The sequence below is a fragment of the Poecile atricapillus genome, chromosome 8 (assembly GCF_030490865.1).
Source record: "Poecile atricapillus isolate bPoeAtr1 chromosome 8, bPoeAtr1.hap1, whole genome shotgun sequence".
NCBI lineage: Eukaryota > Metazoa > Chordata > Aves > Passeriformes > Paridae > Poecile > Poecile atricapillus.
In genome coordinates this window covers 2,315,794-2,341,897 of record NC_081256.1, presented here as the reverse complement: position 1 = coordinate 2,341,897, position 26,104 = coordinate 2,315,794, and the positions used below count along the sequence as shown (strand labels likewise).

Genomic DNA, 26,104 nt, shown 5'->3' with positions numbered 1-26,104 from the left:
ATTTATTTATAAATTAACAAGTTACAGTCCTATAGATTTTAAAGTTTTTAAAAGAAGTGAATGCTGGCAAAAATTTGATTCTTCTGTATAGTTTTCTGGTACTCAAAGTTATTTCTGATTTTCCCTGGCTTTTCTATACACTATTCTACTCAAGCTCACAAGAGAGATTACAGGAAAGCAGATTCCACAACTAATTTGTCAAGCAGCCAAAAAGAACTTTAGAAGTTTGTCCCAACAGTTTTAATTTCTTGTCTCTGTAGCCCCTCCCATTTTGTGTGTTTGTGTGGGCAGAAGAAGAGGGAATCCTGCATTCCATCTACTCCATGCAATTTGCTCGATGATTCATGCTTCTAGCACCACATGCAGGGAAAAATAATGGAAAGGAATAGAGACCTGAAGCCAAATGATTTTATTCAAGGCCTGTGTTGGCTGTGGTGCTGAAGTTACAGTGTGCGATGGCCCCTGGGTCTGCTGTCGGGCACGAGGCGTTCAGGGAACATTTCAGGAGAGCATCCCAATGTTTCTGTCAGAATGACAACGCTGCCACAGCCCAGTGACCAACATCAACCCCTTGGAGTGGTGATTCTCTTGGAAGTACTGGCTTTTCCAGAGTCAGGTGGCTTTGCTGAGCAATTTATAGGACAGAGCACAGATGATGGAGCATTTGAAGCAGGGAGGGAACTTGGAAGGGTACAAGTTACCTGCAGTAATTCCTTCTGGCTCTCACAGTTTATATAGAGCGAATACGTTGTGGCCAATGTAACGTGTGATGTTAATGTGATAATGTGAGTGTCCTGACATTTGTCGGTGCTTTCCTGCTAGAATATCTCAGCTGTCAGCAGTCCTGGTACCAAGCTGTACCTGGGCATCATTCGTGAGGCCCCAAGTCTGTCCTTGGCTCCAGAGCCGGAGCCCGCGGCCTCTGTGCATCCTCTGAGCCTGCCGGGGCAGTCTCTGTGTCCCATCCATTCCACCCCCTTACCAAAACCTTCGCAATTTATTCTTTTCCTAAAACAAAAGCATTTCATGTTCTCTTCCCACCTTGGGTTTCCAAGGTCTTCCGTTTCCCTCCAACTTTACTGAACTGTTGCTTAATCTTTTATTCTCCTTTCCTTTCTTCCAGCCACCGCCTTTGCTTCTCCCTTTCCTGGTGCCCTTCGCATCCTTCACCAAAGCCTCATTTTCTTCCCCTCCGTCCCGTGTCCTTCCCTGCCCAGGGCTGTGTCCTCGCTGCCGGCGCGCCGTGCCGTGCCCGTGCAGCCAGTCCGGTGCGGCGGTGACAGCCGGGGGCAGGTGCGGAGCGGCTGCCCGGGGTGTCTGGGCTCATGAATATTCGGGCCTGCCCTCGCCGTGACGTGGCCGCGGTCCCGGGCGGGCCGGAGCCGCCCCGGCGCTGGCAGCGAGGGCGGGTGACGGCGGCTGCAGCCTCCGCCTGCCCGGCCCGCAGCGCTCGGAGCCGGCCGGGCAGCCGCCACCAGCGCCGGGGATGCGGAGGCGCCGCTGCTGCTGCTGCTGCTGGGGCCCGGCGGCGCTGCTGCTGCTGCCGCTGGGGCTGGGCAGCCTGCTCGCCGCCAAAGGCAGGTACCGGGGCGCGGGCCCGGCCGAGCGCCGGGGCGGGGGAGCGGAGCGGGGCCGCTCCTCGCCCTGCGGGGGCTGAGCGGGGCTGCCGGACAGGGCAGGCACAAAGTTCGGCCGGGGGGATCTCCGCGGGTCGGCGGCGGTGCCGGCGGCTGTCCCGGGCCGGGCGGGAGCCGCTGGGGCCGGGCGGGAGGTGCCGCTGCCGCGGGGATGCTGCGGCGGCCGGGGCCGCGCCTCAGCGCGCCGGGGCCGGGCGGAGAGAGCAGCGCTGGGGCTCCCCGGGCCGGCACCGGCGGAGCGGTGCCCCGGTTCCCCCGGGCCGGCACCGGCGGAGCGGTGCCCCGGTTCCCCCGGGCCGGCACCGGCGGAGCGGTGCCCCGGTTCCCCCGGGCCGGCACCGGCGGAGCGGTGCCCCGGTTCCCCCGGGCCGGCACCGGCGGAGCGGTGCCCCGGTTCCCCCGGGCCGGCACCGGCGGAGCGGTGCCCCGGTTCCCCCGGGCCGGCACCGGCGGAGCGGTGCCCCGGTTCCCCCGGGCCGGCACCGGCGGAGCGGTGCCCCGGTTCCCCCGGGCCGGCACCGGCGGAGCGGTGCCCCGGTTCCCCCGGGCCGGGACGGGGCTGACCCGGCGGGGCTGCCGCCCTCTCCCACCTCCCAGCCGGCCGTGCCTCCTCCACCTCACAGGTGTCGGCGATTTCTTGCCTCTTCTTGTTTTTTTCTTTCTCCTTGCATTGTTTCCATGCCGTTTAGGACTGGCTCGCGAGCCCCAAGTTTTAGAAACTTAGTTTTGAGAGCTCTGTCTCAGTCTATTTTATATTATTTTCAAACGTTTCAGTTGCTCTTAATTTTGTATGGGGCTTTGGTGTTTATAGAAAACTTCAGTGTTTGTTTTCCTAACGAAACCCCAACCTTGAGCCGTAACTTTGTGGGGAAATTGATTGTTTCCAGCAAATGTTACTTGACTTCGTTTACATTTACACGTACGAATAGCAGAAAGTGACTGTAGGACATGAGTTGCTCCTTCTGTTTCTGACCCGACGTGCCTCGCTGTCCTGGTGGGAACGCCGTGCTTTCTGGGCAGATTAACACAAAACACATTTTGATGGATGTGAGTTACTTTCCTTCTCTTTACTGTCTAATGGAATTCAAGGTAATTATCCCCTTTATAAGGGTCTTTTCTTTAGACAAGCGTAGGAGGTTGATGTCTATTTTATTTCGTGGGCGATGTCTTCCAACCTGCCGGCAGTTCATCAGACAGAACGGGGTCGTTCTCTGTGCTGTGCCTTTGACCACTGGAGGGCTGCAGAGAACATTTTTGGATAACAGGAGCCACAATCTCACAGTAGCTGGTGGTTAAAAATAGGCATTTTAAGGTTATTTATATTGATATTCAAGTGCTTTAAGTTTTTGCTTATTACTTTATATATTTTGTTTCTTAAAATTGGATCTTTTCAAAGACTGTAATGCAGTGTTAATAAATGAAGTAAGATATCTTGGCACTGCATGTACTTAATATCTGAGATGCTTTTTCCTCCTCCACCTGACCGGTAGAGGAAATAAAAAAAGGGTTTATTTCAGCAAGAACCTCGTGCTCATTTCCCTTGCTCTGTTTTTCTACAGTAAGTAAGTTTAAAGGCGTTTTATGGGTGTCTCCTGCACACAACTGCAATGCTTTTGTAACTATAACTATAACCTGGACTTGTGGCTTGAAGGTGCATTCTGGTGGGAGATGGAGGTGGGATGTGGTGTGTACAAAGCTCCCCATGAGCATCCTGTTGTATAGAGAATCAAAGATAATGATTTCAATTCTCATCCCATCTAACTTCTATATGCTCTTCTGCTTCTCATTTTAAAAACAAAACCGAGCCCCCTCCACCCCCACTCCTTTTCCCCACATGTTTGTGAGCATGGGGAGAAGGATTACAGGAGCAGTTCTGGTTGTCACTTTTTTCACTTAGTAGAAAATAACAATTTCTTTCACTAAATATCTCCAGGCTGCAAAAATTGTTTACTCTCAATAGAAGGGGGGGGGGCTGTGTCCCCCCCCAAAAAAACAAGCAAAAAACAAACCAAACATCTCTCTAAATTCTCCCAAGGAAAAAGAAATACATCAGAGTGTTTAGGAGGTGGTTAGTTACAGAACTTAATGTGTGTATTAAATATGGATACGCAGTTTTTTAGCTTTGCGGGAGGTTGTTGACACTGAGATCTCTATCATAGGGTCCAATAAAAATCGTCCTTGTTGGACAGAAAAATGTTTTCTTTTCAGTATTTTCAGCTAGCTTTGCTCAATAAGACAGAGAGGCGGACTTTCTGGTTTATTGAAATTGAGGATTGTCAATTGATACGAAATTAATAATGTCTGGAATTTGTATGAACTGTCTCATGTGGTCTTCAGTTATGGAAAAGAGATTATGCTGAAGGATCAGGTTTGTTTTTATTTTCTCCATCATACTCAAAATTCATAGGTCTATGTGGTCACAGAGAGGGAGCAATACAACCTGCAGCACTTTCTCTTTTTGTTTCCCCAAATCTCTGAATAAGGCTGATCTCTTAAATAATTTATTGTTATAGTAAGTACTACTAAACTACTCAATGAAGTCTTAAAAGGGCTGTCATATCCAAATTTCTTGTAAGACTCAATTAATCAACCTCTTAAATTTCATTGTATTTGAACTTCATCATTACCATAAACAACATTTTAATTTTTAAGTACAGCTGAAAGCCTCTCAATGATCTGAATAACTAAGACTATTTTATTCCAATTAAATTAATTACATGGGCAAAACTTGAAGTCTTAGCCATTGCAACCATTTCCAAATCCGTGGAACATTCAGTCCCGCTTGCTAGGTGTGTGCTGTGACTACATCAGATCTGACTCCCAGCAGCAGAGGAACAGCAGAGCCAGCATCCTCTGCCTGAGAGAAACCTTCATTCTGGGGGGAGAAAAGTGAAGGAAAAGCTTTGAGAATGCACCGGACAGATCCTAGAGTCTGAAATTTTTGCATCACTCAGTGTTTCCTTGTATTTCTTTTTGTAGTAAATAATAATGAAATCCTTCTTATTACCAGTTCATTTGAGACATTAAAAAAAGCTTTCTTTTCAACCTTATCCAAAACACATGAGAAGCAGTGTTTGGCAAGTGCTTAGGTCAGAAGATGGGAGTTGAAGCAACTGTGCTTTCTTTTGCTGGTGCTTCCTGTAGCTCACCAATAAACCCCAATAAAGACATGTAAATTATTTCATCTTTCTGTTTCTTTTCATCAATAAATTGAGTGAGGAATCCTTTTTTTTTCCCCCAGAGTGTTTTGATTGAAAAGCAGTTCATGAAGACCGACTCTTGTGTCTCACAGGATAAAAGATTCGTCTGATTATGAAGTCCGGGTGTCAAGATAATGAAATGATTCAGAGGTCTCAAAAGAGAGAAGTCAGTATTTGATAGCAGCTTTAGTATTCAGGTATTACAGCATAGAAGACTGACAACTATATTTAAATTGTCATTATGAAGTTGGAGAATGTTCGTCAGTCAGAATCATATTATTACCAATTTTAATTGCATGACTTGGAAGGCTACCAAGACAGGGAACTTAACAGCTTCCAGAGCATGTTTTAATTGTGAGCAGAGTGTGTGCCACTTAAAGAACATCCTCCAAGGTGTGTCTTTTGTCACCTCTCATTAAGTGGCTTTTGAGCAGTCAGGTACACTTAAAAGGGACCTCAGTTTTCTTCAGTTGGTTTTTAAACACCCAGCAGCAGTACCAAGGAGGTGAGAGTCATACATGCTCACTGGGGGCTTTCAGCACAAAATTCAGGATGCCTGTAATGCTTCAGTATTTTGTTTCTTTTTAGGAGCTGCAAATTTGCTCTCTCAAGAAGGTTAATGAGTGGAATCTTAACTATTTTAAATGTGCAAGTGTCAATTTCTGAAGTGCACTTCAGGACAGTTCACTCTAAATGCCTTCCCATTCTTTGCTGTGTGCCTTCCAATAAAAATGGACATGATGATTTCTTATAGATGTAAAGCAAGGGAGTGAGTTACTTCAAGTAAGTTGTTAGAACGTTATGCATTATAATATGGCATCAAATTCCAAGTGACTTCTTAATCAAATCAACCTCAAGGCTCTGGATGTGCATCTCACTGCATCGGTTAATTTGGTTCTTGTCGTTCTTGATAACTGATATTAGGGGGAAAAAAATATCAAAAAAAAATCAGTGTTTAAGACACGTGGGTTTTACCCTCCCTTCCCAGAAATCCTGCTTTATGTGTAAAATGGATAATTCTTAAAATCCATCTTTTAAGAAATTATTTGGGTTTCTGTAAATCTCTCATGGTGCTTGGTGGTGAGGTATCCCTTATGCCGCTGGCTCTGGTACAGGTTGGGGGTGTACAAGATGTTCAAGCTTGGCAGAAATTAAAGGGTTTAGAGATGTGGTTCAGGTTTTTTGGGCCCTTACGAGTCTGAGTATCCTCAAGATCCAGATGGAGCATGAATTGACCAATAGATTATTTAAGAGTATTGGGCTAGGAAAGACAGATTTTGCAGTTTACCTAAAAAACATGTTTTGGAATAGAATAGAAGTGTATGTGCTGAATTACAAGTCATTTTAATGTGGCTTTTCTCTGTATTGATTTCTAAGATGGCTCTGCAGGATTTGCAGTTTCTCAGCAGTTAATGCTATTATTTAGATGTTTGGTCTTTGTACGTGAAATCCTGACCTTCGTTAAATCAATGCGAGATTTGCCTCGTGTCTTGGTAGAATGGAGTTTCATCCTTTGTGTGTTTTCCTATAAATGTAAACAGTTATTTCAAAGCTTTTAAAGTTACTCTGCTAATAGTTGCCTTTATCCAAACAGGAGGAATATTTGATTTAATCTCTTTCACCTTACAACTGCTTTCACTGAGCCAAGAGAACAAGTCTTGGTGGCTTTTGTTTGTTTTGTTTGGGGTTTTTTTGTTTGCTTTGTTTGGGTTTTTTTTGTTCTTTTCGAAGTGCTTTTTTTAAAACTACTGAGTGAAGTTGGCCAAGATGGGTGTCCTGCAGGTTTAAGTGTGGTTGTTCTTCCCTGTGTGGCCTGTCAGAACAGCTGTATTGGAAGCAGGCTGTTTGCTCCTTGCCTGTATTCCAGCCTCATGATTCCTGCCCGGTACTGGGTAAATTACTGGGAGTGTAGTAAAGTCAAGCAGTGGTGCACCCTGCCGAGGTTTCACTTGTGCTCGTTTTATGGAGCTGTTTCTTGTTTCTCTTACAAATCAGACCCATCACTTGAAGTTGCATATCCCAAATACGGATAGTACTTGCCTGTTTTTCTAATAATAATGATTAACATTTAATTTACTACTGCTCTACTTTGCGGGTCTTAGGACAGTTAAAAATAAGTGAACCTTTTATTTAATTTGCTGAAAATTGCAATCAAATGCAAATACTGAAATTCTGCTTTTTGATCAGCATTCATCTATCTCTCCTTTGCTAGTGGATTGAGTAAGTAGGTGAGAAGAAACAGACTCACTGATTTCCTCTTTCTTTCTTGCGTAGATTATCCTCTCACTGAGTATGCACAAGATTATCAACACTGTGTGTTTATATATGTACTGTATATGTCTTATCATTGTCAGCTTACAAGAACTTCATGACTTTCCAGGCACTTGGGTTTTTTCATCCATAAACTTTGAGCTTCTGAAATCAAGCAACTAAGAAAATGTAGTCTTTTATCCCCTAAAAAAAAAATAGTAATAAACCCTACCTTGAATGTTAGGGATGAAGTGCAAAGGTTGTGCAGGTAAATCACAAAAACTTAAAATCACAAAGGAAGTAGAGAGGGTTTCCCACATAACTTGGGGGGTTGTTTTTGCCTTACACCTGACTCTTGGAAATGTAATCAAAGTCTGACTGTGGCTGGAAAGTATTACACCCCTGGCCTATACCAGGTTGGAAATTTGCAGTAATTGGCTTGAATTTCGTGGCTGTGAGAGGAGCTTGTAAAATATATGTTGGTGGGACAAAGTTAAAATAATTTGTGAACTCCCTCTCACGATTTATTGTGTGATAGATGATGTTGGTTTCTGAAATTTGGTTTGGAGTTAGTTTCACAAAGGCTACTAGCACAGGTCAGTCTGTGACAGAATGCACTGGCAGGTATATTTGAGACATTTCTGAAGAAACTGTAAAGCAATCATGTTTGAAGGGTGATTTTCCCTTTTCCTTATGATAGCTACTTTAAAAATTCCTCAGCTCCAGCTGAACAGATGGTATTTGCTGTTATTGTCAGGCTTAGATCTTAAAAGTTCATTTTTTTCTTCCTTAGTTAACAGAATTTTAAATTTGTATTGAAAAAGGAAGCCTAGAAAGATGTTAAATGTCTGATTTATACTTAATTGCCTTAAAAAGCCAGCCTTTTGATAGTGGTCTTTCAACCTGGCAAAAGTGGACTCAAACTCTTGATTTGGTGTCAAAGGGAAAAGCATTGGCTGCTGAAGCCAATTGTAGTTGGTTTCTATCTTTTTCTTCCTCAAAAACAGCATAAGAAGTGGTGTATAAAATGATCAAAATGCAGTTATTTCAGTATTTTGCTGAAGCGAAAGGCACAAGATGAGGCAGAGTTATTGAGATGAAATAATTTGAAGAGAAATACTTCGAGTTTTATTTTGGGAAACTGAGATAATTTCCTTTTTTGATTCCTCTGCACTCCTCCTTTAATGGTGGTCTTTGGTGTTGTGGGATCTGTGGGCCCGTTCCAATAGCGTCAAAAAATAATCAAGAAAAACACGTCTATTTTCAGTAGGCTTGTGATACCATTCAGCTGTCCATCTAAATTTGTAGGGCTTCACAAATCAAAAAGAGCTGGGGCTGCTTGTGAAGATCAGCAAAAAATATCTGAGAATATTTTTGGTGGAAACAACATGACCTCAAAAAACGTCAGTCTGTTTGTTAGATGTTTGGCTTTCTAATAGTAAAAAATTTTAAGATATTTTGTACAATATGTTTTATTTTTAGTAACTTAAATCATTGTAGATTTGAGTATAATGCCTTTATTTAGAAAGTACTTCAATTTGAGATGTCTTAAAGAAGTAGTTCCCTTATAAGTTCAGGGGAATACTTACTTTTTTTCCCCTACATTCTGCAAAATACAAACTTGTGTTCCTTCCTAGTCTCAGAGAATATATATTCCTTAATGTACAGTGGAATTTCTGAGGAGATCAATCCTGAAATGTTGTTATGATTTCTTACACTCTGCATTTGAATGTGAAGAGCTAAATCTGAACATGGTTTGGCTTGACCTTCTTTGGAAATACATGAAGCTGAACAATATAAATGCTTTTTGTACAGAATGAGGCTGTGTACTTACTTTGCACAATAGAGAGCATTTACTTACAGCAAGATCAACAGAGGAAGAAAAGCAGTTTGGTGTTTTGATAAACAAAGTGGTTGGCAAATCGAGTTCTGAGGTTTTAAGGCTTTCAGCACTGCAAACCCAAGAGAGGGACAGGAGCTCTGAGCCATGAGCCTTCTGCAAAGAGCTCGGATTGATGGGAAAACGTTGAAATTCTGTAAACTTTTGGGTGTGTGGCCTTGACTGTATTTCAGGAAGCAGTTCTCATTGAGACCACAAATTCTAAAAATAAGTTAGGGCCAGGGAATAAGGTCTGTTATAGAAATTTAATTATAGACCAGCTTCTGTTTCTTTGGAAGCTAATAAAACCCAATATATTTTTGCAAGGCTTGCCAATATTGGCAGATTAGTGGATTTAGTGAAACCTTGAGAATAGCTGAAGGGTAAACTGGGACATAGAAGGAAAATTAATTTTAGTCTGTGTTTAAGTTCACCACTTTCTATACTAAAATACCTTCTACAAAATGCTGACTGTAGCATAATTGTAAAGGATTTTTGAGGTTTTTAAATTTATCTTTGCAAAATATTTCCTGGGTATCTTTTTGCAGATCTTGTCTAGCCCAATTCTTTTAGGCTGATTGCACATCAGAGAATTATCTTATATTCCACATAAGCAATTGCTCTGATATAATTTATGACCTGCTGACCTTTTCACTTTTATGCTGCAATGATTATAATGAGTGTGTTGAACAAAGGAGGAAATTGAAGGCCAAATACCCAGGGGAGCTGAATCACCTAGGAGCTGGAGAAGTCTGGTGTAATCTGCGGGCAGGGAGCTGATTGCTGTCTTTTCCTGGGGATAACGTGCAGATCTCTTTCTCAGCTATTGTTGTGTGCACAGGAGGAGAAATTTGATGATGGGGAGGTGAGGCAAGCAAGGAAATGCACAGTGGGAACTCCCAGAAAAACAGCCCCAGTGGGATGCTGCTTAGGGATTATTCTGCCTTGTTCTGGGCAGTGCTAACACCTGTGTCAGTGCCCCCTCGAGCATGGGGGACACCACAGGGTGCTCTTGTTTTCTTCTCTGCTTCAGAAGAAATGTAATACTTCTAAGGCTCCAGAGGCTGGGGGGCTGAACTGAAGGGCTCTGCTTACAGAAAGTGTTTCTCCTGGTTGGCTTGTAATAAATACTTTAGCTGGTTTCATGTTTGTTATTATAAGGTAAATTCCAAGTCTCAGATCTAAATGTAAAATTTTGTCAGAACTCTGTAAACTTGGCAGTATTTTTGTGATGCATATCAGTGTGTGTAGTGGCTCTGTCAAAATTCAGCAGCCTGTGATCTCTGGGAGATCAGGAGAGCAGAGAGAAAATGAAATGGAACCTGCATCCTTTCATATTCTTAGGCATGTAGGAATTAATATCTTAAAAGCTAGGGCTTTGTTCTCAACTTAGTGCTTGCTCTTGCAGGAAGTTGATCTGAAATGCAGAAGATCTGATGCTCAATTTCTGTAGTAATAAATGCTGTTCCATTCGGCACTCCCATTATTGAGTGAAACTGATTGCCATCAGCTTTGTATGACCCATCATGGGGGGAACTCGCTTTGGCTGAATTTTGGAGTGCATTCAGGAAAACTGAGAGTGACTTATGCCATTCAAAGGGAAGGTTCTTCATAGCCTTTCCAAAATACCTGGCTCAGAACAACAATTGCACCTGCCTTGGGAGGATCATGATTTCCCTTGTGATCCTCATAGAAAAATGGGCTGCTTAAATTGCACAAGAACTGCAGCATCCTGTGCTCGCCCTCCCCCTGGTGGTTTTTCTCCAGGATGTGTTTGGTGGGGACTGCCTGTGATCCCATTGTAGAAAGGGAATGGAGATGTCATTGCCAGCTTACAGATCTAAATGGGTTGTGTGGGACTGTGACCCTGAGAAGCTGCTGCTCTCTTCACTGCAGTGATTTAGCTGTAGACACTTTGGCTGCATGGGAATTTCCATGCAGTATTTATTTTGACAAAAATTGGAGAAAAAGTTTTACTGAAGTATCATTCTGAGCATTCTTGTATTTTAGGGACACATCAGCTCAGATGGAAATCAATGGCTCATTCTCCTAACTCTGGGAAGGCTGGGTCAGTCCCTGTGTGCAGAGCCTTGGTAATCTGCAGGTTTGCACACAGGAATTCAGAGTGTCTGACAGAAATGGTGTTGACTGTGTTTGATAGCCTAGTTGTGACCTTAAAGAGAAATGTTGTGGGTAGTATGCTTGAAAACCCAATAAACTGCATGGGATTGTGCTCCTTTGTGCTGACAGAAATTACTGAGAATATTTTCCAGTGATTTGCAATATCTGGGTATGTGTGTGATAAACTTTTGTGTGACCAGTCAAACACCTGACTGCTGCTGAGATTAACATGTTCTGTTAACACCCCAGACTTTGTCTGGGCAGGAGAAAAATAAAGAGTGCTTTTGATTTTTAAATAAGCTTTCATCAATTGCTGAGTGGATTAACGTAACACTACTGATGAATTGCTGTGTGTGCTGTGTTGACCACGCAGCTTCACATATGTTATTTTCAAACATCACTAAAAATAACATTGCAGGGAAAATTTGGGTCTTGTCTTCCTGCCTTTCATAGCAGTAATTACATGAGGTTTGACCATTCCTCCTCTGTATTCAGGCCTGGATTCAGTGTGACCACTACCAGTGGTTTGGGTTTTCTTTTTCATTCAGAATGAAGATACTGACTTTGTTCTGACTGTACTCAGGCTATGAGCTCCTTTTACGTATGCTAATGGTTCACTTTCTTTGCTATAATTCTTGAACAACTGTCTTTTGTAAAGTTGGCCTTGGTATTTCAAAAGCATCTAGGTATCAAAATCTTCAATTTGGGGGAATTGTTCTGGGATGTAAACAGGTGTTTTGTAGAACCAGTTCAAATTCCAGGGAAGGTCTCTGTGTTGTTTCCTTCCTTTGCCTTCATAATAAGGGCAAATAGATTTTAATATTTTTTTGAGTTTTTTTTAAGGGTATTAACTTCTGGATGGAATAATCTGCTGAAGTGCTTCATTTGCCTAACAAATTACTAGAATGCAGTATTGATGGCTATTCATGAGCATCAACATTCACTGAATAGCTTGGAAAGCTAATTAAATTATAATTGACTTTATTCCTCTCTCTCCTGTAAATGTTTCACTTTCCTGTCAAATTGTTAAGTTGGTTTTTGTCTTCAGTTGTTAAAAATAACCTGTCTTCAGCACACTCAAAGGGACTTCTGCAGCCTGTTCTGAATTGTTCAGGTGCAAAGTTATGGGCAAGTGGGCTGCAGTCTCCTGGTTCTTCTTGATACCTCTTTGTAACCCAGGTAAGTTTAAAGACAGAATGTTTACATATTTCATAGCCTCTTAAGACTGGAGAGTAAGATTTTAGTCTAACAATTTTAGAGAACTCGAAAAGAACCAAAATGTTGATTTATTACAAAAAAAATATTTACATGTCAATATTGTAAATCTCTTTACAAATCTTGTCTTGAGCAAATTGCTGCCTGACCAAGTGATGTGGTTACTGTTGATGTGCTGAAAAGTGTCTTTATTGCACCAGTTTTAAACACCGTTTAGTTTAACTAATGTTCTGTAATGTGCAGGAGAAAATGACAGAAATCATGATACTGTCCCTGTTTCTGAAGTCTTTGAGGTGAATATTGAGTGAATTTGAGTGTATGTCGTGGTTTTAAACCAGTAACTAAAAAGAGATTACTTATTTCTTGCTGTGAGATATGGATTAGAACAAGAGCAAAACAGGCATAAAACTTAAAAGGAATAAAGAAAGTTTATTGACAAACTACAATAATAAGAACACCAGAATAAACTTCCAGAAAAACCTTTTAATCTCTTACGTCCCACCATTCCTTTGTTCACATGACAACAGAGACAAAAACTTTAGAACTTTGATGGTTTAAACAGTCCCAATTCCTTCTACAGTCTTTGTAGAGAAACAGAAGTTTCTTCCTGTTAATTTATGGGGTTTCTCACAAGAAAACTATTTTTGTTATAGTTTTCCTTTTCCCTGATATCAGCTGCCCAGAGCTGCTGTTACCAGAGCTCACTCCTCCCATCTCACATCACTTTGAGGTGTGTATGGGCCATGAGTCTAGGGATGGCATTTTAAGGATGAGTTATTCAAAAGCAAAAGTCTTCTTCATCTGTTTCTGTGAGCTTCACCAGAAAACAGTTTTTCTCATTGCCCTCCCAAGGCTTCCAATTTTTGCTTTACTGTTTCCAGCACTTCACTGTATCACAATCACTCTACTTTTTACTCAAATTTTACACCTTGAACACTCTATTCCTCCCCATACTCCGTCATGAATTAAAGGAGTTCTTTTCAGGACTTCATTGTCCATCTCCATAGTTTTATCAGAAAAATATTTCATCTTAATTAAAGCATCTTCTTAATTCTCTACCTTTCCTGAAGCTTCTTTCCTTTCCTGTCACTAGTAGTTTATAAAGTCTCTTTTTATGTTGATCACTCTCTTTTTCTCTCTCTGGATAAAAAGATTAATCTGCAAGTCTTGTCTGCGTAATGAAAGAGTTAAAATCTTGCCCAGGCTTTTGTAGATGGTTCTGTGATCTCTGCCGAACAGGAGCTGGAGCCGTCTGCGATAGAAAATTCCTCATGGCTGCTCTGGAGAGTGTAGTCGCCGCCCCAGCCCGCTGCAGGTCCAGAGCCTCTCTCCTTCTTCACTCGGCAGTTTCTAGTAAATTTAGTCACAGCAAAACCTGCAGCTGAGCCAGAGATCGGCCGGGCCCGGCCAGAGCCCGGGAAAAACTTTCCGCAAGCCCCCCGCCCCATCTCCCAGCCGGGAGCCGCTGGGCCCAGCCCAGCCCCCGCCCGGCCGCATGGCCTGGGCAGGGAACGGGAGGCCTGGAGCTCCGCCACCCTTCACAGCCAGGAAACAAAGAGAACAAGAGAGCTCTGGTTTTACACTTTAAGGTAGGGTTCACAAGTTGATCCCACTTTTCAATGGTTAAAATTGCTGTCAATTCTCAGCAATGACCGATAATTGGTCAGGAGAAAAGACTCCAGGCAGCCCCCAGCAACTTCAACTTCCTTAAAGGTGAAGTAACCTCATGACAGTGTACCAGAAAGTCTTGCTTTGTGCTTGCAAATTTTCCCTGTTTCTGGAAAATGCTGTTTAGCCCACCCTGACCTTTTGACCTCCTCTCTTTCTCAAGGGGCTGACCTGGGCAGGTTTTTTGTTTAACTTCAAGTCCTTTCAGTCAGGGACATAATTCTTGAACCTGCAGCTCAGAGAAACTCAGCAGAGTATTTTGTACAGGACACCACTGATGCCATTCCTAACTCATGCCAGAATTTTTGATTGCGTCCCATGAGAAATATTGAATATCATGGAGCAATTGGTAAGAATATTAAAGCTAAGTGGAATGTATTAAAATAGCTTGTTCAGATAGAAAAAATATTATTAAAAGACTAAGAAGATAATTGATTTGCAAGATGCAGGCTGCTGGATGGACAGGGCTGTTTCTCAGAATGGTGCTTCTGAGGAAAAGATGGATTTTAAAACGTCTCATCACCAACATATCTGAATGCAGCTGCTAACAGGATAAAGTTCATTGTACGTGCTTGTTGCAATTCCTTGTGTTGTACTCAGACTTCTCATACAAAATGTTCCGCCAGCATCTGGGGAAATGAGTTAGTCCAAGGTTAGGCTTACTTTAGGTGTATATATTGCTGATTACAATTTAAATTTATTTGTCAAGTGTTATAGACACAGATTATATTGTTGGCTTTCTGCAAATATTAAAATGAATGTTATGTGTATGAGGTTAGAAAACTTAGTTATATTAATATAGTTCCTTCTATTTCTGTTATTGATGAAACTTAGAAAGAGTAGTATAATATACATATATGTTGAGCTATGGCATAGTATTAAAACAAAAACTGCTTTTGTTTGTATAACCCAAAGACTGAAAAAGATAATTAGAGACCCCCTCCATTCTTAGATTATCTTGTCCAGATGAGGACAGCAGTGACCAGAGCTCTGGGGGAGGAAATTTATTGCATTTCTGTTATCAGGGAATGTGAAACTCGGTGGAGCCAAGAAGATTGATTTACTGGGAAGGGAACGAGTCAAAAACTAAAGAAAGAAACATCCAAAACTTAAGAAGAAGGTTTGAATCATGTATGGGAATTTATGGATATGTAGTAGGATTCTGTTTTTAAGGGACAATCCTTTGTTGGTGAGGTGTGCTCTCTTGGCTGAATGCACAGACACCCAGCCATATCTGTATACATTATTTTTATCTTATAATTGTCTTTCTGCTAAACTTTTAAATTCTATAAAAAATATGTGAACTTGGTTTTTCACATCAAATAATTTGTAAAAACTCTACCCTAAAGAAGGATTTTTCATGCTGTTAGCACTTTCTAAATACATTCGGAGCACTGATTCATGAAAACGTTTACCATTTTAAGTTGACTCCTTGAAGAGAACTGTAATATGATGTGAAGACTTGAAGAAATAATAAAAAATGCTTTAAAAATATTGTGCATCCTTGCTGCATACCTTGTATTATTTATAGGTACGTACCCTGCGTATTCTGAATAAATGATTATATGTGGAATTCAGCTGTTCCATTTCCATATTGTGCAGCAATTGATTGATTAGCTTTAGGCCACTGTTTCTGTGAATGGGAATGGTGCATTTGTTAACTTCTTAAATATTAATTTGTAATTTTTGCAGGCAAGATCTGTAAACAGTTGAAGTGCAGAAAATACAAATGTTTTATGCATTTCTTAATGACTTGGTGAAAAGACGCTTTTTGACTTAAGTTTAATGTCTGTCTTTTTGTTATACATTATTTGTGGTTTGTTCTGTAATTAGATGGCTTTTTGGGATTGATATGCATCAGATTCTAATCCCTTTAATTATGCTAACCAATGTATTTTCCTATTTTTTTTCCTTCATTGAAGTCAGGAGGGTGGCTTGTGAATGAAGTAGAAAGTAAAGAAATTAAAACTGGGATTTCAGTTGGGGAATCATAACTGTGCATATTCTGCAGATCAGGATTAGTGTCCAAGGCAGTACAAAACTGTGTGCTCTTTTTCAAGGAGCTCATAAACCCATATTTCACAATGAGATGACTTTGTATTAGGATTTCCCTCTGAGTGCAGTGTTGGAAGGAAGGCAGGCTTTGGGCTAAGACTTTGTTCATGAGACACCACAGATTTGCTCCTCGTGCTTCCTTCTTGGCTCACTGAGATTCCATGGACAGGATTTGGCTTGAAGTTTATTTTCCTTTGCTGCTTATTCTTCGTGACAGAGGCATGACGCCTGTTCTGTTTTAAATGCTGCTCTTTGCTGAGAGATGATCCATGTGCTGTGACAATCCCCTTGTGCTCCCAGGCCAGATCTCTCTGCTCTGTGTAGCTGAGTAAGGAACAAGGTGAAGTGCAATGAGACCAAGCAGTGTGTGCTGTGTGTGTGGAGCCAGAAGATGGCTTTATCTGGCTGCTTTGGTTCCTGGGAATGGGCAAAATCATCTCTGAATTCTCTCACGAGCCAGCGGGGTTATGGTGGTAGAACCAGCACTGTCATTTACTCTCAGCTCTGCTGTTAAAGCAAAACAAGTGCCTTGGTTTTGTGAAGTGTGCTGAAAATGTTTCCCACTAAAACGTCAGAAGAAAACGTCTTCCACAGCCCAAATACCCTATCCCAAAAGGTTTAGTTAGCTTTGAGGAGCTCAGACTAGCTAGTTCTTTTCTTGATTTCAGTTTTCTTTCCTCTTGCTGTCTTACAGTTTGTAGCTGTCCTTAGTGGCACACACTTTAATTTAATCCCTTTGAAGTGCAGTAACTCAGCTGTGTTTTTACCCGGGATGTAGAGACCAAGAGGCAATGCTGGCACCGTGGGCTTCTAAGTCCCAGACTGCAGTTCTCCCCTTCCTTTCCCTTGGGGTTTTCTACTATTCCTGAAAAACAGTTTGCAATTTGTTCATTTTTTTATATTTTTTTAATGTTTTGGTTGTTTGGCTTGTGGTGTTTTTTTTTTTTCTGTGGTTTTGTTAGGGGCTTTTTTGTGGGTTTTGGTTTTTTTTTTTTGGGAAGGTTGTTTGGTTTTGTGTGTTTGGAGTTTAATCTGGTTTTTCCTTTGCTGACTCTGGTAGCTCTTAAAGAATTATTTTCCCCTTGCACTATGTTTTATTGAGACCATTAGATTTCATAAAGCTGATTTATTTACTTGATCTCCTCAAGAAGATGGTTTGTAGCTTGGATCCTGTCCTGTCCAGAGCTGGCTGCTCTGCCCACCAGCACCCAGGGGTTACTGGTACCAGTTGCAGCCATCCTGCAGTGCTCTCAGAGCCAGTGGCTGTCCCCAGCCAGGGCAGAGCTGGGCTGGGAGTTGTGTTTGCTGCCTGCTGAGGGGTTTGAGCAGCACCCTGGGCTGTTGTTCACCACCTGCTCCAAGGGATGGAGTTTCTCCTGGAGCACTGGTGCAGTTGTGTCGCAGGGCAGACAGTGCTCACGGTCTGTGTCTGCAGAGAAAGATGGGACAGTGTCCTGATGGGACACTGGTGGCTGGGTTCTTTATCTCCCTCGGACCGAGATTGATGAGAGAGAGGCAGTTTTCTCTTGTTCAGACTTGGTTGTTTATTCTTATCTATATTACATGTATACAGGGTACAAGGAGCTACATGCACTAAGATAGAAAGGTGCAAAATGGCTAACAAAGAACTTCTTCATGGTCTTTTATATGTCTGTTTATCCAATTAACAAATGTCAAGTAAGTTATTTTCCTTAGTGACCCAATGACCCAACAATTGTGTGCTGCACTGCAGCATTCTCTATTCAATCACTTACTGCTACCAAAAAAACTCCAGATGAAGAAGGAAGAAGAGACAATACCCTAAATCCTCCAGCTTGTCTTTTGTTTTCTAACTAGCTTGAACCTTTAACTTTTTTACCTAGTAGCTTAAGAAAACTAACTTATACACTAACTTGTTTTTCTATTTAACAATTGTCTCCATAGTGTTATATGAAATTCAGTGCTTTCATGGATGTCAGAGCCAGGTCTCAGAGATAAGGGCACACACTCCGTGCCTCTGACTCCAGCACCCTGTCACCTCTGAGTGGCCCAGAGGCACTGCTGCTGCAGCCAGGTGTGTGCCCTGTCTGTGGGTAGGGCTGGGATGCAGGCAGGTGTGAGCAGGGCTGGGATGCAGGCAGGTGTGAGCATGGCTGGGATGCAGGCAGGTGTGAGCAGGGCTGGGATGCAGCCAGGTGTGAGCCCTGTCTGGGATGCAGGCAGGTGTGAGCAGGGCTGGGATGCAGGCAGGTGTGAGCAGGGCTGGGATGCAGGCAGGTGTGAGCAGGGCTGGGATGCAGGCAGGTATGAGCATGGCTGGGATGCAGGCAGGTGTGTGCCCTGTCTGGGATGCAGGCAGGTGTGAGCAGGGCTGGGATGCAGGCAGGTGTGTGCCCTGTCTGGGATGCAGGCAGGTGTGAGCAGGGCTGGGATGCAGGCAGGTGTGTGCCCTGTCTGGGATGCAGGCAGGTATGAGCAGGGCTGGGATGCAGGCAGGTATGAGCAGGGCTGGGATGCAGGCAGGTGTGAGCAGGGCTGGGATGCAGGCAGGTGTGAGTAGGGCTGTGATGCAGGCAGGTGTGAGCAGGGCTGGGATGCAGGCAGGTGTGAGTAGGGCTGGGATGCAGGCAGGTGTGAGTAGGGCTGGGATGCAGGCAGGTGTGAGCAGGGCTGGGATGCAGGCAGGTGTGAGCAGGGCTGGGATGCAGGCAGGTGTGAGCAGGGCTGGGATGCAGGCAGGTGTGAGCATGGCTGGGATGCAGGCAGGTATGAGCATGGCTGGGATGCAGGCAGGTGTGAGCAGGGCTGGGATGCAGGCAGGTGTGTGCCCTGTCTGGGATGCAGGCAGGTGTGAGCATGGCTGGGATGCAGGCAGGTGTGAGCAGGGCTGGGATGCAGGCAGGTGTGTGCAGGGCTGGGATGCAGGCAGGTGTGTGCCCTGTCTGGGATGCAGGCAGGTATGAGCAGGGCTGGGATGCAGGCAGGTGTGAGCAGGGCTGGGATGCAGGCAGGTGTGTGCAGGGCTGGGATGCAGGCAGGTGTGTGCCCTGTCTGGGATGCAGGCAGGTGTGAGCATGGCTGGGATGCAGGCAGGTGTGAGCAGGACTGGGATGCAGGCAGGTGTGAGCAGGGCTGGGATGCCACTGCTGGGTAGGGCAGTCCTCAGGGCAGCTTCATGGGTGAGTGACTGCCCAGCCCCTGAGAGTGGTGCAGCCAGCACTGGGGTGGTAACTCCAGGCTTACACATCTTTCTGCGTTGCAGGGTTTTTTTAAGAAGATTATTCATTATTCTGAGCATCCCCACACCATCTGAGAAATAGGGGTTTTGTTTTGATTAGGCTCTGATAGCAATAGTTGGCACTTTGTTCCTTCAGCTAAACCACAGCGTGACTGTGCATTCCAAGGAGAACTGGAAGGTGTGGTGAGTGCTGCTGGTAATTATTGATGTGTGATGGGCTCCTGCAGTGTACATCAGGCTGGCATTTGTTCCTGTGTGCCCACTGTCCCCTTACTGTGTCACTTGTGGCACAGCAGGGTCCCACTTGGTGACAGGGATGCCGGAATATGCTGTGCGGTGATTATGCCCTGGCTGGAAATGCTCTTCAGGGCATTACAAATATTCTTCTTAGGATGTTGCTAGTCTTCCTATCCCCCCAGTTTAAGTTTCTCCTCTAGCAAAAGCACTGATGGAGCCTCAGAAAACAGAGATGGGAGAAAAGATTGCAGCCTAGGGGGTTTTTTTTAACTTTTTTTTCTGGGCAGAACACTTTGGCTCTCATCTCTGCTTTCCATTTACGTAGGTTTTTAGTTTAGCATTTCTAGCTACTGTTAAATAAGGATTTTATTTTTAATAGGTGTGAAATTACAGATAAGAATGGTTTGAAAGAATGGTTTGAAAGTAGGGAAAAACCGCCCACCAAAGCCCCAAAGCAAGCCTATATTGTGATACAAATGCTATTTATATTTGCATTTGGTGTATTTAAGCATAACAGCCAGACTCCTGGCCTTGATTCTGAATGGAACATAGTTTTCTTTTACTTTATTGGCTAGGGAAAGTTAAGAATTGTTTGTTTGGGTTTTTTATTCTTCTCCTTAAAAATTCTATATGACTTAGGTTTTAGACTGCATAAAGTGCGTAACTACTCTTATTGATTTTTCTTACTGATGGAATAATGGTCATCTCTCTTCTTAGCTGGTCTCCTGAGATTCTGTAGGTCACCCAGTAACATAATAAAATCCAGTACAGACACATTATTTGTTAAGCTATACACCATGAATAGCAAATGAGCTCTGAAGTGACTCTTTGGTCTCTCTTGTATTTTATTTTACTGCTGACTTTGTTCTTGTGGTTTTTGTGGGTTTTTTGAAAGATCATGGAGTATTAATGTAGAAAAAGCAGTAAGTGACAGAAACTACTGCTCAGATGGAAGTGCCATGTTGTTATATAAGGAGTAGCTGACAGATAAAACATTAATTATAATCTAATTGTTTGCACTTGTGTACAAAAAAAAGGGAATCAGAATAATGTCTCCAATGTTTTTACTTCCCTTCGTCCTTTTGTAAAATCAAGATTAGTGGGAAAATTTCATAAGCTGAAAAAGGGGTCCTAAGATGATGTGTGAGCCATTTAAGCAATAATTTCTTATATTCATTTTTTACTTCTTAAAATTCAAGGGGGAATAATAAAGCCATGAGTGTAACAGCAGGGACAACTCCTTATTTGAGAAGATGTCTCAGAACAAAATTAGGACAAAGCTTTATTTTAGTCTACGTAAGAATAAAATTAAGTCAACTCATATTTTCAATAATTTAGAAGTCATTATCCATCTTGGATGTTTATTCTTGTCAAAATATAATATAAGCTTCATTTGAAAATAAATCTCTTTAAATGTGATGCAGCTTTACCTTGCAGGAGGAAGCATCTCTCTGCAGCACATTTTTCTGTTGTTTTCTTTTTTTTGTCTGTGAACAGACCATTTTTACCTTAAATTACAGCTCAATATCCCTGATTGTTTTCTTTGTAGGTTATTCTGTGCCATTATTGTGCAGGGTTTCATACAGTTAGGGGACACGATGGAGGAGGCTGTGGTTCTTTTCAGACTGGTACAGGGGATCTCTTCTATCCTGCATTAATATCAGCAGAATCGTATTTCTTTATTCAATTTAGAAAATTGTTCTGCAGTCAGAATGCTGCTGTTGAGTTTAACTTTCATTAACTGGGAATAGGTAGTACTAAACAAAAAGCCAAGGTAATGTTGAAGAATATCTGATACTATAAATACAATCCAGACTGACAGTGGTTTAACCAGTGAGTATCATGTTTACATGGGCCTTCTTTTGGATGACTTTTAAAATGGTTTGACAGATTCTGTGAAGAGCTTCCTGTATTTCTGTTTGTAGAATAGAAATATTTGTATTTCTTCCTGTATTTGACAGTTTTCTATCAAATAAATGCTGTCGCAGTTCAAATGACTAGTCAAGAAGAGGCCTAAATTGTAACAAAAAAACAGTCAGCCAACTTGAGCACAGTATTTAAATAAAAAGTGAAAGCTGCTGTTCCTCTTTCCAGTTGTTTGCCCACAGCTCCCCCTTTGTTTTAGGCCCTATAAAATGGGCTAGGTTTGATTAAAATGGCTGTGGTGTGGTTTTGTTGGTTTTTTACAGCAGTCAGCAAGGAAGTTTTACTGATGAGTAAATTAGTCATTTGCACAAGTATGAAAAAGCAAATTCAGTCAAGAAAAAAGGCACAGGCACTAGTGCTGGTCTGGAATTGGATTCACTCCAAGCCTCACCATGAAGTAATAAGGCTGTGATGATACTCAGCAGCAAATGAATGTTTAATCAACAAAGCTTCCCATCTGAGCATTAATATAAATGCAGTGAGAAATCTGTTGCTCTTGAATGTAAAGATCTGAATCAAAGATTGTATTTAATCTGTGGGAAAGATATTTTTTCCTCTGTGAAAAAACGACTTATGCGAATTCCTTGTTTCTGCTGCTTCACATGTTTGTAGCTGTAGAACAGGAGGCTGGGGGTTCACAGTGGCATTGTTTGTGCTGGATGTAAAAACCATTAGTGTGTCAGAGAGGAATACAGGTCAGTGTTTGTTCTCCTGGCAGTCCCTGTAGCTGTTCCTTGCAGAGGTGCTGCACAGGTTTATTTTTGGTGACAGTTTTGCTCTGCTGTGTCCACACTGCAGTGCTGCTAACACAAAGCCATATACTGGCACTGCTTTTGGGGCTGCTTTCAAATGAGTTTTGTGAAATGTCTTTCCTGTGAATCTCCTCTTGCATTGTCCTTTTTTCACGATGCCATGGGTGCTTTCATTGTTGTGGGGTCAGTCTGTGAGTGCTGTTACCCTGAGATGAGAGCTCCCTTTGGTCACAACTGGCCATATCTCGGTGATCAACAGCACCCATGTGTTCCCATGGCACATTTCACAGAATACCTTTGCTCTTTATTCTTTCAGCAGTCTAAATGTACGCACTATGCAAGGGATCTCCCTTTCCTTGTTTCACATGTCTGGTAAAAAGACTGTACAAACCTCTTTCTGCACTTGATGTGAGTGTGAGCTGTTGGTCTGGGTGCTATCAGGGTTCTCCAGGCAGCTTTGTGGAATTTGCCATCCTGTCAGCTGGGGCCCTCTGTAAGTACAAGGATCAAACACATTTCTTCATCTGGAAGAATGATTCCATCTATTCCAGGATCCTGAAGGGAGGATGGAAGTAATATCCTGTTGATTTCTGGTGGGGCAGCTCTGTCAACGTGCTGACATTGCTCATTGCCTGAGAATTTGCGGTGACACCTGGAGTTTGATGCAGATATTGATGTTAATGCAGCAGCTTCCGAGGCATAATCAGGATGATAAATGGGATAATTCCATGGTTAGATGCTTCTGCCACATGCTGTGCCATGGAGCTGCATCTTAGCTTGCAGCCCAGCGGGAGGGGAAGCGTTGGCTGTTGGCTGAATGCAGCGTGGAATGTTCAGACCGTGTTCAAATCTGAATAATGTTTTTAATAAAAGTAAATGCTTTTGGTAATCAATATGCCCATATAATTGTTTATCTGCTTTCCCAGTATGAATCTGTGTACTTTAGGTGCTCTTTTGCTTAACAAGCTGCAGTCAGTGAAGCGTTTCTTGTAGTATAAGGTTTTGAGGAGGGTTGGGAGCAGAGGCAACTGCAATTGGGTTTTGACAAATGGAAGCTTTAGGAGTAAGAGCAAAGCACAAGATACCAGGTGCTTCTCTCCTAAATTGTGAAAATCTCTCGGTGCCTTAGTTAATATATACTATTTCACTTAGATTGAAAATTGGTGTTGATACTGTTAAGCTTTTACTGTCTTGTGGAATTTGATGGTTATAATTTAAATCTGCAGCTGTTGTTTGTTACTTGTCAGGGTGAAAAAGATTAGTCTTCATTTGTATTGTGCCCTGCAATTATCTAGAGGTACTGTGTGCCCTATATTATATAATCTGATACAGCACAGGATTACTTGTAGTCGTCATTCAAGCAAAACTTGCAGTTTCTGAAGGGAGAATTTAATTTCAGGAAGGATGTTTGTCATGAATCAGAACAGAAAGTTCTGTATCAGAAATGCTTCTCAATTTCATGCCAGTAGTTCAAGCACTGCTGTAAAATAGCAACAGAATATCATTGTCCTCCTGGTGGAGATGAGCTAAGGTGTAAATACAAAGCATACAGGGGTGCAAAGATACTGAAGATAGTGCAAAAGATAAATTAAATTTGTGCGAGTGTGGCTTCATAATAGGAAGGAAAAAATAATCTGCTCTCCCCACTGTATGTATTTCCACTCTGTAGTTAGCCCAGATGACTTGCACTTGAATTTAAAGGGTTTAGGTAGAACAGGCAGTGTCTGAGCAGAGGCCTATTGCATGTCTGTGCTTTCTGTGTTTTTATGCTCATTTCTTGGGCCTTCTGGATATGCCAGCCTTAGTTCAAGAAACTGTAAATTGCCTCGTTTTTCATGGAGTTATTTCTGCTTTTGGCTGGTCCTTGTGCAGCACGTAACACATCTGGGTCTTCATTCTTCCAAAAATGCATTTTTCTGGCAGTGGCATTAAACAAACAATTACTGCTGCTCCTCGTTCTCTGCAGCTGTGAAGCAGCATTGCAGGAGCAGCTGATGCAGGATGTTGATGTAGCTGTGCTCTTGCTGCTGCTGCCTGTGAAGGCAGAATTAACGAGTCCCAAGTCTGTGAGATGAGCAATGAAATCAGATGAGCTCAGTGCTAATGACAGTGTGGGTGCAATCCCTCACGTGAGAGTTGGGCTCTGTGGTCCTGCGGGTTCCCTTCCAACTCAGAATGTTCTGTGACATCAGACACAGCTCTTCTGTGGAATCACGATGTTCACTGGGAGAAACTGAAAATCTTGGGAACTGTAACAATCAGTGACTAAAACAGGAAGTTTTCCAGCGAGTCAAAAATTCCTATCAAGTGGATATGAGTAATTACAGCTTTTAGATTTTGGTGTGGATTCTAAAAGCAGGAACAGGGGTGCTGTTGCTGTACATGGATACACGGCCAAAGGAAAGCACATGTCTATCCTTTGAACACCTGTAAAACTCAGAGTAAAACTCTTGTTGTCTGAGATTTTTGTTAGACCTGGTTTACTAATCTAAATAAACCACGTTTTTTTGGTACCAAATAATTTATTTCTTTTTATTGTAAAAGTAATTTCAGCGTGTTTCAGGAGGAGTTGAGGAATCAAAATTGAATTTTGGTATTGAAGCAGAGTCTGCAGACTTCCAATTTGCTTCTGAGAAGCTGTACATGCACATCATCTTGTAAGTCATAACAGTAATAGATTTCTACAGAAATACTGAGGACATTGCTTTGCAGACTTACAGTTTTTCACAATGCTGTACTTTATTTAGTATTATTTATTCAGTATTACATAAACTTAGGTAACAGCTACAACTGTAAGTGATGTTTTTTGGAGCCATAAAGAAGTTCATAAAGGCTTAAACTAATTTGGTTATTTCAGGGTTTCTCCTTCTGTCTCATGGTTCTCCTTTTCTCATTCATGAACTGGCGTGAGATACTCTTTTCCTCCCTGGGTCAGATAGGTGTTGGAAAGGGTGAACAGTGTTCTTCAAACCTTGCTAAAACAGAGGAAAAGGATAACCACAAAAGACTTAAAATGTAATAATTTCCAAATAAAATGTTTGTGAAATTAAATACTGTTTCTAATAATGTGAAATAATGGAGGCCAGCTGTGGTCAGCTGTAGTAGGAAAAGCCCCCGGAAAGTATTGAGAAACAATTAGTTAACTTTAAGGACTAAGTGATTTTTTTGAATTTTCATTGAGCTCTTCCATTTTTATCTCTGCTTTGTGAGTAGGACAATCCTTCTTTCTGAGGATTAATTAATAATAGTACATGGTAGGTGCAAGTAACCCATTGATTGGAGTTCTTTTGACCTCTTGGGCAGTGTATTGATCTGAAATGACTTTGCCATGATGTGATCAAAAGGAATAGAAGAACATAAGAATTGAAGTTAACAGAAACTCTACAAAGTTACTGTAACATGAACGGAGCAAAACCTTACATCTGAAAACATCAAGGTAAGGTTTTATTCCAGTGAAGAGTGACTGTCTCGTCTCTTCAGGTCAGTCTAATGTTTTGGAAGATTTTGTCCAATAGGGCTACTTTAATTTTATAGCAGAGGGAATGCTATAGTGGAGAGGGAATGGAAATAGTTCCACTGCATACATTTCTGTGTTCTCTTGCAGATGGGATCCCACAGTCTGCATTTACAGTATGCGTACCTGTGCGATATTTATACATTTACAGTATATTTATATACCTGTGTGCACACCACCAGTACTTTGACTTTGAACTGAGGCGATGCAGATGCTGCTGCAGTTGTCAGGGGTGGCTCACACCTCGTGTGTGGACCAGCTTTCTGACTTGTGTGGCTGGCACTTATCCGTCATGTTCTTGCAGCTCCTTGTAACATCGCTGAAACTGAAATGCTGGAAAAGTGGAGAGGTGTTCTGTCCAGTCCCATGTCTGGGGATTGGTATCATAGCCTCAGGATAAATTCTGCTGACTTTCACGAGAAGGCCTTAAGAC

General features: G+C 42.4%; 1 protein-coding gene across 6 annotated transcripts in view; it reads left to right on the top strand.

Annotated features, from left to right (window-relative positions):
* The first annotated feature begins 1,386 nt into the window (after positions 1-1,386).
* The window catches only part of CLSTN2 (calsyntenin 2), a 328,090-nt gene continuing 303,372 nt past the window's right edge, over positions 1,387-26,104 (top strand). For all 6 annotated transcript variants that reach the window (XR_009278086.1, XR_009278085.1, XM_058843586.1 and 3 more), the window contains exon 1: positions 1,387-1,577. Coding sequence is in view for 4 of the 6 variants with exons in the window: in XM_058843586.1 (XP_058699569.1) it covers positions 1,487-1,577 (91 nt within the window). In the remaining 2 variants the exon portion in view is untranslated. The remainder of the gene's footprint in view (positions 1,578-26,104) is intronic.